Below are 21351 nucleotides of genomic sequence, written 5' to 3'. Positions count from 1 at the left end.
TATTGGTGACAATATAAAAGAAAGCTTCACAGTACTGCATTGGTTCATCTCATGTCTGGTGGCAACAGTCTTTCCCCACACAAACACAAACACTATATGGACAAAAGTATTGGGACACACCTCTTAATTACTGAATAGAGGTGTTTCAGTCAGACCCGCTGCCAAAGTGTATTAAAATCCAACACATAGGGTACGTTTACACGACAACAATGTAGCTACTAAAAATGGAAATGTTTTTTCTTTGTACAGATGACAATGTTATCACAACTATACCCGTTCACATGGATCCGCGAAAACGATTCACTGCCACCGTTTTCACAGATTTTTTTTTATTTTTTTTATATGTCTGATGTCATGTAAGATTGCTCTTCTTTTTAACCTTCTTCTACTTGTGGTCTTTTATCTTTTATGTTGGAAAATCAAAGACTTAATTGTAAATTTTCGCCATCTACTGGCTGAAGTGTGCATCACCAAGATTGTTATCCTTGTTATATAGAGTAAAAGAATCAGCTTATGTGTCCTTAATTCACACCAGTTTATCTGCCATTTATACTAATAGTGATATATATTCACTGACATTTTTACTTTTTAATGAATAAACTGTCAAATATTTCCTTAAAGGATTAGTTCACTTTTAAATACACTTTTCCTGATAAATTTACTCACCCCCATGCCATCCAAGATGTTCATGTCTTTCTTTCGTCAGTCGAAAAGAAATGAAGGTTTTTGAGGAAAACATTCCAGGATTATTCTCCTAGTGGACTTCAATGGCTACCAACAGATTGAAGGTCCAAACTGCAGTTTCAGTGCAGCTTCAAGGGCTTTAAACGATACCAGATGAGTAATAAGGGTCTTATCTAGCAAATCGATCGGTCATTTTCAAAAAATAAATAAATAAATAAAATACAACCGTTTATGCTTTATAAACAAAATATCGCCTTGAACGTACTTTCCGCTTCCGCATTCTTCATAACGCTTACGCTTAATGTTCTACGCCTTCCCTATTCAAGTTACGGGAAAAAACGAAACTGGCACAGCGTTCGTTCCGTAAGTAGAATAGGGAAGGCGTAGAACATTCAGCGTAAGCGGTATTTTTTTTTTTAAATGACCGATCGATTTGCTAGATAAGACCCTTATTACTCATCTGGTATCGTTAAAAGCCCTTTGAAGTAGCACTGAAACTGCAGTTTGGACCTTCAATCTGTTGGTAGCCATTGAAATGCACTATATGGAGAAAAATCCTGGAATGTTTTCCTCAAAAACCTTCATTTCTTTTCGATTGACGAAAGAAAGACATGAACATCTTGGATGGCATGGGGTGAGTAAATTTATCAGGAAAAGTGTATTTAAAAGTGGACTAATCCTTTAATGTCATTTTTAAGTGTCACTCAGACCCTCCAGTGCATTATGCAGCAGATCGCACATCCTCGCGTTCAGTCCAGTTTGGGGCGGAGCTTGTTTTAGCGGAAGTCACCTGACAAAAATGAAACCGAAAGCACAGCAGTAGTAACTGAAGACGTCTTTTCAGAAGATTCAGAAACAGAAATGTCTTCACAAGTCACGGTAAGTTCGTTAAAACGTTTCAAATCTGTAATATCAATACGGAGCATTTGCCTTTAAACACATGTCGAACACAAACACGTGACTGTTTGGTCAAACACGAGCTGATTGTTACTTTCATTATTCTTCACTGAAGCGGTACACGGTTGAAAATAGTAATCATTGATTTTTATTTTAAACAGTATAATTTATTATGTTATAGCCTACTATGAATGTTTTGTTAATCCATATAAGAAATATTTAGGTATATAAACATAACATTATGTACACTAATGCTTTGAGATGAAAGTAGGCCTAGGCCATATTTGTTAGACTTTGATAATATGAAGAAAGTGTAAATGAGGGCATGTTTCAGAAACCCACACATGCAGTCTTTACTTTTGACCACTTCTCTGCTTACATGATGTATTTATTTACTGTATTTTGCCCAAGTGTTCAAATGGGCATGAAGACCGCAGGTGTGTGTCAGACTTTTGATAGCTCTCTGATGTGGGAGCCATTAGAGATTGTGTGGATTTAGTGTGTGTTAACAGTTGATAGTGAAAAGTTGGGAGGAGGAGGGATGCTGGAAAGCTGTTGTGAGACAGAGGTGAATAGGCTATTTATACATAGGCCTCCACCCCATGTTGCTCAAATCGCTCCAAACAGGTGCTGTCTTGTTTGTTTGTGCAAAACTTGTGCTGTTAAACACTGAATTTATTTCCCCTCTTTAGAAATAACAAATATAATTTACAACAGCAACATCAAAAAACTTTTTTAAGAAAAGTTACTTTACTTTCACCCCATGTTGTCTAAATTGCTGTTCATTTATCAGTATTTAGTTACATATAGGAAATAAAAAAATAATGAAAGCAAATATTTTAGGATTTCAAACTCCTTTAACTCTCCTGTGATTTCTCTTAACTCTCCAGCCTATATATTCTCACACACACACACACACACACACACACACACACACACACACACACACACACACACATTCTTAATTCAGAAACATCTAAAAAAGAGCACAATTTAATAAAACAAAACGCATGACTCTCAAAATATTGTATAATGAACTGTTTTATTAATTGACATAACTGGGAAAAGCAACCAAATCACACTGTGAAATGTATTTTTTTGTTTGCATTAGAGACTGTAGTGATTTATTCTAGTGATATTATAAAGGTGTAGTTTTGACTGGGTGTCTCACAACAGCGCACACAAATATATATATATATTTTTGCATTTATTTTTGAACTCTCAAATTTCACTCGATTGGAATGAAATTGTACATACAGACATTACAGATTACAGAAAATCCAGTTTAATTTTTTGTTTACTTCAGTGTGTCAAAGTTCAGTTGTGTATTGTGTATGTCCTCTGTGTCCACATACAGGTCTGAAATCAAGGAGGAAGATATGTATGTAAAATGAGTGTGTCTGAGGAGAGAGAAGAGGAGAACCGGACCTGTAAAATGAGTGTGTATGAGGAGAGAGAGGAGGACTCAGTTCACACTCAGAGAGCAGCATCTCCAGTATCCAGCTGTGTGTCTATGAGGAGTACCCACTCCATGCATGAGCCCCCGATGTTTAGTAATGGACCTTCTTCAGGATTTAGTAGTGTGTCTATGAGGAGTAACCACTCCATGCATGAGCCCCCAATGTTTAGTAAAGAACCTTCTTCAGGATTTAGTAGTGTGTCTATGAGGAATAACTACTCCATGCATGAGCCCCCAATGTTTAGTAATGGACTTTCTTCAGGATTTAGTAGTGTGTCTATGAGGAGTAACTACTCCATGCATGAGCCCCCAATGTTTAGTAATGGACCTTCTTCAGGATTCAGTAGTGTGTTTATGAGGAGTAACTACTCCATGCATGAGCCCCCAATGTTTAGTAAAGAACCTTCTTCAGGATTCAGTAGTGTGTCTATGAGGAGTAACCACTCCATGCATGAGCCCCCAATGTTTAGTAAAGAACCTTCTTCAGGATTCAGTAGTGTGTCTATGAGGAGTAACTACTCCATTCATGAGCCCCCAATGTTTAGTAAAGAACCATCTTCAGGATTCAACTGTGTGTCTATGAGGAGTAACTACTCCATGCATGATCCCCCAATGTTCAGTGTTGGACCTGCTGTGACCTCTGACCCTGTGTAAGTATCATGTAGTTGCTGAACTATTGCTGTGTTCACGCCACCTCGTATTTACCAGAATCTTGAGATGACAACACGTGACGTTATATTCGGATTTGTTCACGTCCTTGAACTGGGAATTATGTGTTTTCATGGTACCACTATCAACGCCTAAATTAATCTACAGCGGTCAGGTGGTACATGTGGGAGCTTTCAGAAAACTCCCAGCTTACAAGCTGTAATTACGAGCTTTACGAGGACGTGAACACTTTTTACAAGCTAGAATCTCATAAATATAGCTGCAAGCAGCGATGGCGGGCCCAAGCCCGGTTGCATCGCCAACCCGGTGGCTTCAGGGCAACTGTACACAGCGGGCAATAGGCATTTAAAGGGGGTAAACATAAAAGGATATTATAAAAGTTATTTGAATACACCACATTTACTGCAGCAGCTGGTGCCCATTTGATCACAAACCACAACAACCACATCCATAAGATATTGATGAATTTAGATGAATTTCATGTCATAGAATGTCATAAGTCAATTTCAAATGAGTGCAGAATATCATTCTAATCTGCCATGTCTATGTTTTTCTCAGACAACCTCCATAAAAATTCCAGAGCAAATTATATAGTCATTTGCTCAAACTCCACAGTGTTCTGAGAAATCTAATCCAGTCTAATTGCTGATGTTGTATAATCCTAACACTTCTCTTCATGTGTTTTTAGACCTCCCTGAACTATCGTTTGTGCACCAATCTTATGCACCAAAAGCATGCTTTCGTTTAATTTCAATATGTGTGGTATAAGAAAAAAATAAATAAAAAATTAATTAATAGAGCCAAATCACAGAACCTGCAAAGACGATTTTAATATCAGTCTCAGGTAGTAGTAAGGTACTATGTCTAGATTTTTCTGCTCACTTATGCAAGTTTATTTTAAACAGCCACTTTTATCAAATCAAGTGAAATTTACTTAAATAGTGATTTTTAATAAATTTGAATTATATCAATAAATAATTAATTTAAAGACATGCGTTGTACATAATGTTTGCAAACACAGCACATGACTTTCTATAACACCCATGTCGAGAAAACACACACTCTCCTTTGTAAAAACAAAACAAAATAAAACAAAGATTTAAGTCTTGTATGTTGTAACTCAAATGACATTTGAAAAGTAGTCCTGTCAAAATAGCGATATAATGTCATGGTCAAATGAGTGTGAAGAGTGTGAAGTGTGAAGAGGCAACAAATTGCCTGTGAAGTTATCATTTGCAGTTCAATATTTCTATAAGTTCATCAAAAAATTTGTAAACACACACACATACACACACATGTTTGTACTTCTGTCTTGGTGAGGACATTGCATAGACTTCCATTGATTTTAAATCAGGTCAATGATATTTTCTATCACCTAACCCAATCCCTACTCCTAAACCAACCCATCACAGAAACATGTAACCATCACTAGATTTAAATAAAAACATATTTTGGCTGATTTATAAGCCTTTTAAAATAGTGAGGACCAGTCAAATGTCCTCACTAGTGGGTTGTGAAAGTATTCCACAACATAAGTGAGGACATTTGGTCCTCACAAGTATAGTCAAAACAAGTACAGCGAGTGACACAGACAGAGACCCCCCCCCCCCACACACACAAGAGTCAGACTGAGGGAGTGAGGGACGAGGGGGATGGGGACGGGGGTACCACACAGGGTGGGAGAGAGAGGGTGAAAAAATTCACATTCAAACCAATATATCGGACTTCCTCTTGGTCAGAGCTAATGACTTTAAATTAGAAAGGTTTCCGGCTTAATGAGATCAATGTGTGTACCGAGTTTGGTGACTGTAGGTTAAACTAACCCCCCACTTTTTTCAAAAGGTGGCGCTATAGAGTCCCTCCTTCCTGCCTGTTTTTGTGGCTTTGCCCATGTCTACTGGATGACAATCCTGACATATGAGTCGAGTTTCATGCAATTTGAAGCATGCTAACTGTCTCAAACCCATCCAAAACAAATATTGAAGTTTGATCTGTTGCTATGGCAAGAGTGTTTGAAAAATATTAAAAATCTTTTTACAGGTCTTCATTCGTTATGTCTTGACATTATTCTAATGAAGTTTGAAGCAAATTCGGTAAAAATTTGAGGGTGATCTTAAAGGATTTTGAAAGTGACACCCTTCCTGCTGCCAGTTGATGGCGCTATAACTTTGACTCACAATAGTCACATCCATGTGATCGGCTTCCTTCAATGAGCACACAGCTGAAGTTTCATAAACATCAATCAATGTATGCAGAGGTTATAACACATTTCCTGTTTACCTTTTCTTGCCATAAATTTGTTGCCTCGCCACGGCCAAACCGTTTGAGATATCAAAAATCCACTCGCAATTTTACATCCTCAATTTCTTGACTTCATTCTGACAGAGTTTGGTGGTGATCGGATTAATCGCCTAGGAGGAGTATATCAAATTCCAGAGCATGCGTTTTTCAAACAACCCATAATAGCTGCTTCCTGTTGAGCCGGCGGATAACTTAGAGCATGAAAATTGTTTGGCCCAATGAGGTCTATATGAGTACAGAGTTTCATACAAATACATGCAAGTGTGTTTGATATAAGGACCAAGTTTTCAGACACCATTCAAGGGGGCGCTGTCGAGCCCCCCTGCCACACCTGGGTCCCATCCTTTGTGGCATCCTAATGGCCGCAGATTCCAATGTGTGTGCCAATTTTCAAGAGTTTTTGAGCATGTTAAGGCCCCCAAAAAGCCGCGGAAAAAAAATAATTCTCCTTAGAAAAACAAAAGGGCCCTTCGCCATTACATTGGCTTGGGCCCTAACTACAGGAATTATGAGGCCGCGTGAACGCACCTTATGTGCCATAGTGAAACTTGGATGTGAAGTTACTTAAAGGGATAGTTCACCCGAAAATTAAAATTCTGTCATCATTTACTCACCCTCAAGATATTCCAAACCTGTATGAGTTTCTTTCTTCTGCTGAACACAAAGGAAGATATTTGGAAGAAAGTTTGTAACCAGGCTGCTTTGGGGCACCATTGCCTTCCATAGTAGGAAAAAAAAAATACTATGGAAGTCAGTGGTGCCCCGGAACTGTTCAGTTTCCCTTAATCTTCAAAATATCTTCCTTTGTGTTCATCAGAAGAAAGAAATGTATACAGGTTTGGAACAACTTGAGGGTGAGTAAATTATGACAGAATTTTCATTTTTGGGTGAACTATCCCATTAACATGGTGAATCACTTATGAAAGTAATGTGGGCACTAGTAAATGAGAAAAAAAAAAGAATAAAAGTTAAGAAATAATAAGGTTTGTAAAAATTTGAAAATGTTTGTAAATTAAATTTAGCCAAGTTTATTGGCAGTTTTAATCAGTAGTCAGTATTTGAAAAGATAGACATTGACTGAAAAGACTTTGAGTACGTTCATAAAGATACTGTATGCAACAATAAAAATTATTAAATGCAAGTATTTAAGAATCTTCTTGATCATAATGAATGATCTCTCTGTAATTATAATCCAGAAATATTATTTCACTGTCAAATGGGCTTGTTAGGAACAGATCCATTGGCTCATACTGTTCCCAATAAACCCATTAAGCTCAAAATCCTTTGAACCTCAAACACAGATCTATTTTTACTTCACCTGCTTACATATTATACTATACCGTAGGGAAAAGGACATCTCACAAGCTCACAAGGAGTTAATATGCACAGCAGGGCTGGACTGGGGCTAAAATTCGGCCCTGGACAAACCCAGCCCATGCGGCCCACGAGTTCCCCTGTGAATGTTTTTTGCTGAAGTTAGGGCCTTAAATTGGAGTAAATAAATGAATAAATAAAACTAGGACAGGGACAAATAATGATGGATATTATTGAATTTACTACAAATGCAGTTAACAAATTTAATATTGCACTTTTGTCACATAGAAATGCACTTTGCCAGTAAAGCACTGATTTTGATGCCATTAAGTTAATTTAATGCTATTAAATTCTGTCATCATTTTCTCACTATTGTTGTTCCAAACCTCTATGACTTTATCTCTTCTGTAAAACACAAAAGAAGATATTCTGAAGAAAGTTGACAACCAAACCATTTTGGTTCGGCTACCCTTGACTTCTGTTGTATAGACAAAAAACAGACCCCAATTATTTTCTTTTTTATGTTACAAAGAAAGTAATTCATGTTTGTAATGACATGAGTAAATGATGACATTTTGGGTTGAACTACTCCTTTAAAACAATTATATTTTTAAAGAGTTAACATCTAATTTATGTAAAACACTGATATCTATTTTTCATGCCGCTCTCATTGAAATAACATTTTACTTCAATTAAAATTCATTAGAACAATTAAAAAGATCATAAAACATATTTAAAGGAAAAAAAAAAAAAAAAGCTTTGTCCTTATTTCATGAGATACAGGCTTTAGAGCTGTTTTGTTAAATTATCCTTTAATTGCGCAAATGACATTTACCATGGTTTAACTGTATGGGTATTTGGTTTCTAAAATAAATAATAAACTATAGATTGTTAACAAAAATATTATAAACGTAGAAAATATGAAAACAGCCTTTATGAAAGAAAGTGATTTACATTCCGCAGTATTTAGGCCTAATAATAGCAGCATTTTCAATAAATACATTTCTGCCAAAACACCATATTTCTTCACTGTTAGTAGCTACAAGGTAAATTACTATAATAGTGGTGGTGTTGGATTGACAAGCTGTAGTTGTGTGTAGGCTATTGGCAATTTTACAATTTACCTCATCATGTCTTTACATGGTCACGGCTGTTTTCAGCCAGATTCACCACCAAACCTGTAATGTTCCCATATCACACGACTGTATTAAACAATATTCTGAGACAAATCTGAATGGCTCAAGCGATTTGCGCTGTTTATCACTTCATAGGGCAGCAGAAACGAAGTGCATGTTCGTCAGTGGCAAGCGGGTATTTGCCTTTTGCAATTTCCCAATGCGCTCCAATTAAAAACAAAAAACTGTGTGGGAGGGGAGGTCTTTCACACTTTGGCCTGTCAATATCAGAAGACAAACCAATGGGCCACTGTCCTGATGGCCAGTCCATGGCAATAAATAAATAAATAACCTTGTATCGGCCCCAAAATGCATCGGCCCATCATTTTCTCACTCCAAATTACCAGTCCAGCCCTGATGCACAGTAACAACATGAGATAAAGAGAGATAGATGTTCAGTCACAGAGATTTTAAGGGGGATCTATTATGCCCCCTTTTACAAGATGTAAAATAAGTCTCTGATGTCCCCAGTGTGTGTGTGAAGTTTTAGGTCAAAATACCCTACAGAACATTTTTATAGCATGTTAAATCTGCCACTTTTTGGTGGTGAGCAAAAATGTGCCGTTTTTGTGTGTCCCTTTAAATGCAAATGAGCTGCTGCTCCCAACCCCCTTTCAAGAAGAGGGCGGAGCTTCAAGAGCTCATGCTCCGGCATACCGGCAACAACAATATTCATGCACTGAAAATGTCAGAAGCAGTGTTAATCTTTATCTGTTCAGTCGTCCATCATCTGACTTTATTGTGCATAATAAATGCGTTTATGAAGAGAGCATGGTGGGATAAAAATAACGGCATAGCTCTGGTCTCCTAGTGCCTTCACGTGCTATCAGAAATTTCATAATTCCTGCTTCTGAAGTCGTGATTACAAGCTTGTTGCATTCAAGTGAGTGACTTCAAAGGGTGTTCATGTGCAATTTTTAACTAGGAAACTCATTTTTACGATAATTCTGATAGCATGTGAGGGCAGCATCAGTGAAAACAGACAGAGACAATGGTAGGTTTATCTGCATTCAACCAGAGACAACTAATCAACACATTTCTCTTGTCATAAACACTACTGATAATGACAGCATTATCCAAGTAAAACATATTGTTTCAGAGTTTTGTCCCCCATAGAAATCCTTAAAAAAAAAAAAAAAAAAAAAAAAAAGGCATGATGCATTAAAGACAGTTAAATTAAAAGACCAAATTCGAAATTAAAAGATTAATTAAGAGTGCAAGCTATGGCCTATTATCAAACGCTTTAATCATGTATTTTAATAGAAATTATAATATTGTAGCCTATATACCGGAAAAAAGAAATAGACGTGCAGAACAAACTGTCATATTAGTTAAGACAGCATATTAAGATAAATAAAAAATAATTATTCTTGGGATAAGCATTTCTCATATGTCAATGTACAGTAAAACTATTGTCAGAACATGGTTAAAGAAATTTAATGGTTATAGTTCAAAAGTTCGATGCCATTTCGTTTCCTCCCCTGACTTTCAACCGACGAGATCATTATCTTTTCATTAACCGACAAGGTAAAATAAAATTAGAATTAAACGAAATTACAATGGATACGTGTCTGTGACCCATTAATAAAATCCCAGGGGTTTAATTAGTTTTAGCCTACATGAACAAATAGCAGAATAAACAACAGAACATGAGGATTCATCATCATCATCATCATCATCATCGGGCAGCAGCGCTTCTGAATGGAGAAATCCTATAAAAGGAATAAATAACCTATGCGCGAAATTTATTTCACCTAAATAATAAACATATTAACAAAATGAAAGGAACAAACTGCGACAAGTAACTAAGTTATATATGATGAGTTTCGGTTCATTTTTGAGAAGTCCACAGAAAGGAAATTCTTTTTGCTTTCTTTATTTTACAGGCAATTTTTTCTTTTTATTGTGAAATAATAGGCCTATTTAACCCTTCACAGATTCGAAATGTTACATAAATGTGACCATAAATGTCTGAGTATTTTATTTTTTTCCCGCTTTTATAAGAAAATGTAAGTGATCGCGTCGGCGCCTCACGCACACACAAGATTATTTATTTTTTTATGACTGAGCACTGTTCTTAATTCACTTACCCAGCAACATCACCTAAAATATAAATAAATCGAATGCAAGCACATGAGAACAAATAAATAAGTCTAGGCCTACTAATAATAATTAATGCAACACATCTCAAACGAGCGTGTATAACCATGCAATATATTTGTTTATTTCGTTGTGCTAACCTTAAGGTTTTTTTTATGCCATTGCAGCACTTTTCCATTATTTTTCTAAGTAAGCATGCGCGTAAAAAACAAAACAAACAAAAAAACAAAAACATGTTTGACCGTTGAGCTCGTCTCTGTTATTTTATTTGTTTAGCTGCTTCAAGCCAAGCGCGCACTTGCAGTGTTACTATCGCCACTTATATGCATTTTTGGGCTTGTTATTTTATTATTATTATTATTATTATTATTATTAGCGTATTATTATTATTATTGTTATTATTATTATTATTATTTTCCATATTAAGAAGTGGAAGCCTTAGTTCAGCTGGAATGGCCGGTGTGTCCTTTAAACGGAGAAAAGTCAGCAAATGCGGTGCTTGCGCAACAGAGGTGGCCGGAGGAATGGCCAAGCTTCATTCAGGGAGACAGATTTGTAATGCTTCCTACAATTATGAACATTTACACCTTAATTAAAGCTTCCTTTGGACAAAATAAGAATAAAGCTAAAATATTATTATCCACACATAGGCCTACATTATCCAGACGCTAGTCCACACGTACGTTATCCAGGCGTTTATCCACACGTACGTTATCCAGACGTTTATCCACACGTACGTTATCCAGACGCAAAGTAAAAAATATACTTTCTCAACTACGTCGCCGCCATCGCCGCCGCGCACTTTGAGCTCAGCTCCAACACGTGACCGTGACGTCTAACGTCTCATATCTGACGTCTGACGCCTGAATACTATGGGATTTTGGCCAGACGGCTGGCGTGCGTATACACGTTAGTTCTCCTCTCAGTTTGCTTAGCAATCATCACATTTTGTTGAAGTCACCCCTCATAAGTATATCTGTGGCAGGTCGCGGGGCAGGCGCGTTTATCCGTGACAGGTCGACTGACAGGCGCATATATCTGTGACAGGCAGGCCCGGCTCCAGATATGAGATGAAAGGTGGGCCATATGGAGTCAAATTAATGCCTTAAAGTTTTGCACAAAAATAAAGTTTTGCAAAACAAAAAAAAGAATTCAGCAATAAAAAAATGTTTTGCAAACAAAAATAATAAATTGCAAAATAAAATAACGTAGTGCAAAAATAAAAATATAATCAATTACAAAAATCAATGACAGCTGTAATCCTATTTTATCTTTGCCACATATTTTTCATGCTCAAACCTACTAAATCATTTGCAACGCTCATTTTATTCTGCGTTTCAGTCAAGTGTGCGCTCACGATACCGGTTTTCTTTTGCGCTGCACTTTTCTGTGCGGTTCTCTTTATGGCACTGGTTTGACGTGGGGGTGGAGTCAAGAAACGGGGGCACGCCCCCGCGAAACACGTCATCGGCAGGAGACGCAGATCGCAACAGAACAGATCAAGCATAGAGACAAAGCGCATTTATTAAACAATCCAACTGTCTCCAGGCTGCCTTCTTGTCTTTTCTGACTCATTACAAAAAACAGAACAATGCCTAAAAGCTGCTGTGTGACAAGGTGTACAGCTAACAAGCTAAAAAACCCAGAAATAAGTTTTTATAAGCTGTCGACCCCCAAAAACGAATGTTTAAGGACACAAAAGTGGATACAGGCAGTGAGACAGAGAGCAACGGGTCATATTACTATAAGAAATGCATCGAAAGGGGGTCGTAATTGGCGACAACATATGCTAAACAAACCAACAAAAACAAACCATTCATTATTTTTAACCATGTCAAAGAATTATTTCACCTGTCGCCGATTACGTTCCCCTCCAATGCATTTCGCAGGGGCGTGCCCCCGTTTCTTGACTCCACCCCCACGTCAAACCAGTGCCATAAAGAGATCCGCACAGAAAAGTGCAGCGCAAAAGAAAACCGGTATCGTGAGCGCACGCTTGACTGAAACGCAGAATAAAAAGAGCGTTGCAAATGATTTAGTAGGTTTGAGCATGGAAAATATGTGGCAAAGATAAAATAGGATTACAGCTGTCATTGATTTTTGTAATTGATTATATTTTTATTTTTGCACTACTTTATTTTATTTTGCAATTTATTATTTTTGTTTGCAAAACTTATTTTTTTCCGCTCAATACTTTATTTTTCCTTTGCAATTCTTTATTTTTGTTTGCAAAACATTTTTTTATTGCTCAATTCTTTTTTGTGTTTTGCAAAACTTTATTTTTGTGCAAAACTTTAAGGCATTAATTTGACTCCATAGGGCCAAATGATATTCCAGGTGGGCCGGTCGGATTGGTGGGGGGCTTTAATGCTTTAATCTCACATGTCTATTGATATAGATAAGGCAATTGTTAGGGTTGTTTGTTATTGTTATTGTTATAAACTATTATACTATTTTGAAAAATCACATTACAAAATATAATGTGAGATAACACAAATAATATTTACAACATTTATTATTTAAATTTTTTTGCACGAGCTGTTTATACTGTACGAAATTAGAACTTTTGTCCAATACCTCCTCTAGGGGGGTCCGGGGGCATGCACCCCCGTAAGAAAATTTTGTACATTTTAAGGTTAAATGCATCAATCTGGTGCACTTTGGAAGCTCAAAATTAAGAGCTTCAACTCATGTACAGTGTGCAAATTGACCAAAAACAACATTGACTTGTACCTGGACATTAAAGAGGGTTCAAACATATTTTTAGTTGTGATATAAAGTCTACATCGTTTTAGGTGTTTTAGGATGCCAAACAATTAAAACAATAAAATAATAATACATACATGACAGTAATATCCATATTCAATATCCAAAATACAATGTAGAGACCATTTATGTTTTAAATTTTCGGTTCATTATGAAACGGTGGCGGCGCACAGGGTCATTAATGGGAAACACTGAATGAATGAATGAATGCTAAAGTTGTCGTATCAGTTGTTATCATAACAAAAACGCTTCAACCGGACCGAACGAGAGTCTCGAGGCCTGCCGCTGCTCTGAGTGAGTGACAGGAGGCTGCGATGTGCGTGAACTCGCTGTCATATAGAGAAGCGGTATTGAACGGTTTAACATATTTTAGAGACATGTTTAGAAAAAATATATATTTTAGCAGCACTACTAAGGGGAAGGTTGCCGCTTGGTCTGGAGCTGAATTGAATATCACACTTATATTTGTGATTGGCTGTTATGTGGTGTGGGGCCAAGGTGGGCCCAGAGCCATAGAGAGACAGAGTTGCGACAACGGAAGTTCAAAACGCTTGATCGTCACGTGATTCACGAGCCGCCATTGCTGTAAAAAAACGTTCCATTGGAGTCTATGGAGTTGTCGCAACTCTCTCTCTCTATGGCTCTGGGTGGGCCAAGCCTCTGATTGGGTGGGCCAGTGCCCGGTTGCATAAAGCACCTTAAGTTTTTCCCTTAAGTATGACACTTAAGGGGTGATTTCTCCTTACCTAAGGGAATAATTTAAGGGTGTTGCATATAATCCCTTAAACGGTTCCCTTAGGTAAGGGAAAACGCTAAGTATTTAACGACAGCGACCTAGGTTTTGCCGTTATAAAATTCTATTGTTGCCATGGACACGCTACTGTATACTTTAACCCATTAGCAGCCATTACAGAAAACAATGAATACAACCGAAAAAGAAATGGATAAGGAAAACAAAAAGAGAAAGCCAAATTGGACAGAGGAGGAGAAGTGTATACTTCTCGACGAATATGGGAAAAGGAAAGCGATTTTAAAAAGCAAACTTAATCCCAATGTAACTGCTACCAAAAAATATAAACAGTGGGAGGAAATAACCGATACAATTAACGCACGTAATCTAGGTGTAAAAAGGACTGTTCAGGAAATAATTAAGAAATACGAAAACATCTCTGTGATGGCAAAAAAAGAATTAAGCGTTCACAAGAGGGAGTCCAATAAAACTGGTAAGAGTTTTACCGCACCGTAGTGCGTTTTTTTTTTTTTTTTTTGCCGTATAACAACTGTTACAAAACTGATAAACAGGTGGAGGACCACCGCCCCCTGAATTGTCAGACTCTACTAAAATGGTCCAAGACATCATTGGGGCGGACTCACCTGTCCTGGCTGGCATCACAGGAGGTTTAGAGAGTGAAGCTGAACCAGAGGAACAGCATAACACGGAGTGAGAGAGCATTATTGTCTCATATCAGCATACAATCTTATCAAACTTATCACTGCTGTGAGAATGAACAATTTTAAAGGTTATGACAGGCATAATATATATGACAACAAAACAATATGATAATTGGTATTTGTTTCACGCGTTAGACTTTCCCAGCAATCCCAAACGCAGCTCCAACACCGACAAAGCGCCAGTACGCCAAACCAGGCAGCAGCCAAGTAAGATTTTATTGGTTTTTGTTAATAATAATTAGTAATAGACTAATATAATAAAACCTAATTCGGCTTTAAATAGCCTGCATATTATTTTAAACTATTATTTTCCAAAACACAAACACTTGTGAATTGCAGAAAAACGCTTGCTACCAGAGAAGAAGTGCTGGAACTGCAGAAGGAAGTCCTGCAACTACAGAAAAACAAATTGCAGCTGGAGATCGAAAAAATAAAAAAGGAGAAGGAAAATCAAGATCTGTACAACTTTATTCTCAACAATAAGCTTCTACAGCTACAGAGCGAAGGAAAAGTAACAATCACGTCAGTTGACAAATAAATACATTTTATGTTGTATATCTGTTGTATTTTATTTATGAAATTATAAATTACAAATAATAATAACAATAGGCCTAGCTATTACATTCACATAAAATATTGCTAGCAATAGGCTACTAATAAATAATATTGTTATATTGTTTTAATATCAACTAGGCCTACTTTAGACTACACTACTATAATAGCCTAAAATAATATATATTATTACTAATATTTGTACTAAGGCCCACTTTTTTTGCTACAACTTAGCCTACTAATTAAAGAACGCATTCACAATGGCATCTCTGACAGCAAATCCAGCCTGCTGGAAATCTTGTTGCAGATGATTTGCTTCATGAACCTCTTCTGCTTCTTGTCCCTCTTCTTCGAGTTCATCCACCTCTTCGAAGGCAGAATACATCTTTGACATGTTGAAAAGAACCACACAGGCCACAATAATTTTGCAAGCTCTTGACGGCTCAATGCGCAGCTCGCTATGGAGACAGTGAAATCTGCGCTTAAGCTGTCTGATCGTCCTTTCAACTATAGACCTTGTGTGTGTCAAAGCGTTGTTGTATCTTTCCTACAGGTGTAAAACAATGCATCATTAGTATCAGCAAGTCACACTGTAATAAAATATAATAAAAAACAAAAACAAAATACAATGCAACACATTGTTCAAATATTACTTTAATGTTAATTAAGCAATAATAAACTTTTTTTATGTTATACAGGATTCAAATCATTTTTTCCAAGTCAGTTTAATGTCATTTAAGTTGAATGAATTAGGCTATACATCGATCTAAGTTGACTGTTAAGATTATTACATGCCTGTGCAGCATTACGGGGATTCATGAAGGGCGTCATGAGCCATGGTCGGCAGGGGTAACCACTGTCCCCGAGCAGGAGGCCACTGTGGATTCCAGCCTCAAAGTCTCTCCCGATCTTGCTCTCTGACAAAATCCTGGAGTCATGTGTACTCCCTGGCCACGATGCAACGACATTTCTAATTATGGACAGATGGTCACACACTAACTGGACATTAATTGAATGATAGTTTTTTCTGTTCACATATTGATCTTCGTGTGTGCGGGGCGCCTGAATTCTGATATGTGTGCCGTCTATTACACCACTTATTCGAGGAAACCCCGCTTTCCGAAAAAAAAGAGGTCTGAATGGCACCCTGTTCTTGACGAGATGGAAATGTTACGGTCTGACTTAAAAGACGGCAAAGGGCCCCTGCAACCCGGTGTATAATCCTACTGACAGACGATTTATGAATGTGGAAAACATCTCCCACTACAGACTGGAAACTCCCAGTTGCAAAAAAGCGAAGAGCTATAAGCAGCTGTAACACGGATGGTAGCGAGTGGTTGCGCTGAGTGACACGGTCAAGGTCGTCTTCCAGCTTGTTTGCGATCTCATAAATTGCGCGACGATCAAATCTATATTCTCGTAACAGTTTTTCGTCGTTAAGATGGTCCAGCGGGTTCTCCCTATCACGAAATATTCGCCTTCCCTGGCCCCCCCCTGGCCCCCCCGTGGAGCCGGGCCTGGTGACAGGTCGAGTGGCAGGTCTCAGTGGCAGCTGCCCCTGCCACGCAAAGATTTTACCCCTACTGCGCACTGCTTTATGAATCCTCATCAAAAGAGAATTTGGTTTGAATGAAGAACTGTTGAACAGGAAAGTAAACGAGTCTGTGACTTATAAAGTAAAAAAACGAATGCTGGGCAAACTATTAATCGCATCCAAAATAAAAGTTTGTTGTTACATATGTGTGTGTGCTGTGTGTACACATTATTTTGTGTATTTAAATACACATGTATATGTTTAAGAAATATTTTCATGTGTATACTGTGCATATATTTATATTATACTGTGTATAAACATTTTTTATTTAAATATAACAAATTTATCTTAAATATATTCATGTATGTATGTATGTGTATATATATATGTATATATATATATATATATATATATATATATATATATATATATATATATATATATATATATATATATAAATTATACACAGCACACACACACATATTATGTAAGCACAAATTTTTTGGATTTTGGATGCAATTAATCATTTGCCCAGCATTAAACTGGTAAAAAAAAAAAAAAAAAAATCTGAACATATATCAAGTTTTTACAAATGTATGCAGTATTCATGTTTGTTTCATAGGGTTTTACAAAACTTTTATACTATTTCTATACTCCACTGTTTTTTTTTTTTTTTTTTTAATGTCCTTTAAAAACATTAAGGCACCATTAAAAGTATATTTGTAAATTAAAATGCATTGTAAAGGATATTTTGATACAAATATAAAATGATCTTGACATCAGACAAATGTTATGTTAGCTTACACATTATATATACTATCTTTTCTGTTTGTTGTTTCTCTCTTACGCTATAAACTATAACCAAAACAACAACTTGTTTCACACAACTCACATTTATTCATGATCAAATTAATATTTTAAAGTTGTAGAGTAGCCTAATATTTAAGAGCTTTTATTTTTACAGCAGTTCAGTGTGTCCCAGACAGAGCAAGAATGTCCCGGTCTGGTTCTTTCTTTCTGCATGTTCTTTACAGGATAATTGTTAAATTGCCTTTAGGTGACCTTGATACTGTGCTTGCTTTTTTTTTTTTTTTTTTTTTAATTATTATTAGTATTATTGTTAATTAAAAGCTTTCATTTGCATCTAATCTAAATATGCATTCCACCACCACTGGGGATATTCAACATAGTCTGATATCTGTGCTCCCGTGTGCACACTGTGAGTGACGTCATCTCGTCTGTTGAGGAGGAGTCAGGCTGAGGCTGAACAGCAGCGAGAGGGGCGCGTCTGGACACCGCATGGGCCGGACAGAAGAGAGCAGCTGGATTCAACTGCGATCACTGCGTCAGTGTCAGTCAGCTGGAGATGGATGAGGAGAGCTTTTTCTGCCTCAGAATCTCCTTATAATTCCATAAAATCTACAGTCATGCACCTCTAAAGATTGACTGATGTATGTTGACTCAGTTGTGTGGCTAATTAATGGGATTATTTAAACAGCAAAACAACTGTAAATCAGAACAATTCATGAAACCCCTTACAAACAAGTATACTTTTATTAAAGGATTAGTTCACTTTTAAATAAACTTTTCCTGATAATTTACTCACTCCCATGTCATCCAAGATGTCCATGTCTTTCAAAGTCTTTGAACTAATTGTTATATGCAATATGCTAGTATTTAACAATTAGTTCAAACTTTGACCTGTGGAGGGCAGTAATACACTTAGCAGTGTCTACACTGCAAGAATTCTAATAGAGAAGAAAAGAGCTAGTTCAAGATGAGCATTTATGGTTAAAACTTTCAGAAAATGAGCAATGGTTTCACTAGATAAGACACTTATTTCTCATCTGGGATCATGTAGAACAATTTGAAGCTGCAGTGAAACTAATTTTGACCTTCAACTGTTTGGTGCCATTTCAAGTCTACTATATGGAAAAAAATCCTGGAATGTTTTCATCAAAAACCTTAATTTCTTTTCGACTGACGAAAGAAAGACATGAACATCTTGGATGAGTACATTCAGTACTGCTTGGGACTAAATTGGCCCACTTGTTAGTATATAAAGTATAAATTTAAGTGTAACAGTAGAACACTGGTAGAACAGTGGACAACTAGTTCACAGATACGTTTCTCATTTGTACTGCATCTGTACTATAGCCTACTAGTAGTTTACTATTTTAGCACATTTTTTAGTTTATGAAAGTACACTTTGAAGTGTACTCTCACTAAACGACTAGTTTAGTAGTTTTATACTGCAAAGTATACTTGTAGGTTTTCATTAAGTGAACATAACATCATACTTATAGTTTACTATTTATATGTTTATATTATTTTTGCACTTTAAGTATACTACTATGTTCCTATTTGGGTATTAATTTTTTAATGCTTGAAATATAACTTTCACTGTACTAAAAAAAAACATAAAAAAACAAACAAACAAACAACAACAAAAAAAAACAAAAAAAAAAACCCACACATATTTTATTGTACAAACCCCATTTCCAGAAGATTTGGGACATTTTATAAAATAAAAAACACAATCTGTGATTCATTAATTCTCTTGAACCTTTTTGTAACTGCCAAAAGTACAAAGAAAAGATTTAAATGTTTTCACTGACCAACATCATTGTATTTTAAATTAATTTTGCAACACACTCCAGAAAAGTTGGCACAGAAGCAAAATAAAATTGAAAAGATTATATAATATCCAAGTTAAACTGCTTTTAAAGGGTTAGTTCACCCAAAAATGAAAATTCTGTCATCATTACTCACCCTCAAGTTGTTCCAAACTTGTATAAATTTCTTTGTTCTTTTGAGCACAAAGAAAGATAGTTTGAAGAATGTGTTAAACTGAACAGTTTTGGGGCACCATTGACTTCCATAGTAGTTTTTTTCCTACTAGTTACAAACTTTCATCAAAATATCTTCCTTTGTGCTCAACAGAACAAAGAAATTTATACAAGTTTGGAACAACAAGAGGGTGAGTAAATGATAACAGAATTTTCATTTTTGGGTGAACTATCCCTTTAAACAGTCCACAGTTAGCAGGTGAATTGGTAACAGGTGAGGGAATCATGTTTGGGTGTAAAAGAGCATCTCAGTCAAGAAAAGATGGTCATGGCTCAACACTTTGTGCCAAATGTCATGAGAGAATTGTCAAACAATTCAAAAATCACATTTCTCAATGAAAGATTGCAAAGAATTGATGTCTTTCACCATCTGCCATACATTATATTGTAAAAAGATTCAGGGAATCCAGAGAAATCTCAGTCTGTATAGGGCAAGGTAGGTAATGTGCGTGACCTTTGACCCCTCAGATGGCACTGCATGAGAAACCGTCATGCTACTGTGTTAAATACAGTCACATGGACTCGGGAGTACTATGGAAAACAGTTGTCACTTAACAGTCTGACGCTGCAACAAGAAATGCAACTCGAATCTCTGTTAAGGAGAAAGATACACATCTGTTCAATGCAGAGATGCTGCTGAGTTCTCTGAGCTCAAGCTCATCTCAGATGGTCTAAAAGTGGAAATATGTGCTGTGGTCAGATGAGTCCAAGTTTCAGCATGTTTTTGGAAAATATGGACATCGAGTTCTCAGTCCCTATATGAAAGGGACCATCCAGACTTTCATCAGCGACAGGTGCAAAAGCAAACATCTGTCATGGTATGAAGGTGCATCACTGCAAACAGGATGGGTGACTCACATTTGTGTGAAGGAATCATTGACATGGAGGCGTGGATTGGGATACAGAGACATAAACTGCCATCAAGATGACATCTTTCCTGGGTAGCAAGACAAAGCCAGGCCTCATTCTGCACGTGATTCATCAGAGGCTTCTAGACACTAGTCTCCACTGTACAGTGGATGTGTCTGACTGCCTGCAGTCCAGATCTGACTCTTATTGAAAATGTTTGGCACATCATGAAAAGAGAATCAGACATCGATGACCACAGACAGATGTCTTGTATCAGGCGAGACTGGGTAAAAAAATCCACTTGCAAAACTTGCAAACGATTAAAAATTGTAATTAAAAGGAAAGGTGATGTGACAGTGGTAAACACGGCTCTGTCCCAACTTTTCTGGAGTGTGTTGCAGCCATCAAAATCAAAATGTGTTAATACTTACAAAATACAATAAAGTTGTTCAGTGAAAACATTGGAAACCTTTTCTTTGTACTTTTGTCAGTTAAATATTTTCTTCTGGAAATGGTTTGTAGATTCATGCTTCCTTTTTTATCAACACTTGAATGTGGGTAAGTTTAATAAAAAACAAAAATAAAATTAAACAAAAAGCTGAGAAAATCACTTTTTTTGTCAAAGACTTTATCTGGATGGGATTCAGAACGATGATCAAAACACAGATGGAGTAGATCGAGTCCATCAACACCTCCAAAGCTTCACAGTCGTTTCCTCTTCATGGGTTCAACACTTCATTCGGAAACTTT

At 36.7% G+C, this 21351-nt stretch overlaps 3 protein-coding genes across 3 annotated transcripts; 2 read left to right on the top strand and 1 right to left on the bottom strand.

The window, feature by feature from the left end:
• Positions 1 to 1464: 1464 nt before the first annotated feature.
• Positions 1465 to 6639, top strand: LOC125263164. Its single transcript, XM_048182087.1, has 2 exons — positions 1465 to 1563; positions 2939 to 6639. The coding sequence occupies exon 2, from the start codon at positions 2972 to 2974 to the stop codon at positions 3692 to 3694; it is 723 nt and encodes a 240-aa protein (XP_048038044.1). The 5' UTR covers positions 1465 to 1563; positions 2939 to 2971; the 3' UTR covers positions 3695 to 6639.
• Positions 6640 to 13340: 6701 nt separating this feature from the next.
• LOC125263154 (myb/SANT-like DNA-binding domain-containing protein 4) lies at positions 13341 to 15355 on the top strand. Its single transcript, XM_048182066.1, has 4 exons — positions 13341 to 14588; positions 14668 to 14806; positions 14953 to 15024; positions 15157 to 15355. The coding sequence occupies exons 1-4, from the start codon at positions 14285 to 14287 to the stop codon at positions 15353 to 15355; spliced, it is 714 nt and encodes a 237-aa protein (XP_048038023.1). The 5' UTR covers positions 13341 to 14284.
• On the bottom strand, positions 15268 to 16495 carry LOC125263158 (putative nuclease HARBI1). Its single transcript, XM_048182076.1, has 2 exons — positions 16165 to 16495; positions 15268 to 15916 (listed from the first exon to the last, which is right to left on the bottom strand). The coding sequence occupies exons 1-2, from the start codon at positions 16198 to 16200 to the stop codon at positions 15608 to 15610; spliced, it is 345 nt and encodes a 114-aa protein (XP_048038033.1). The 5' UTR covers positions 16201 to 16495; the 3' UTR covers positions 15268 to 15607.
• Between the last annotated feature and the right edge of the window lie 4856 nt (positions 16496 to 21351).

This window comes from Megalobrama amblycephala, linkage group LG1 (assembly GCF_018812025.1).
Source record: "Megalobrama amblycephala isolate DHTTF-2021 linkage group LG1, ASM1881202v1, whole genome shotgun sequence".
NCBI classification, from domain to species: domain Eukaryota; kingdom Metazoa; phylum Chordata; class Actinopteri; order Cypriniformes; family Xenocyprididae; genus Megalobrama; species Megalobrama amblycephala.
Note: the sequence above shows the minus strand (reverse complement) of the source record. Positions and strands in the feature narration are given on the sequence as shown.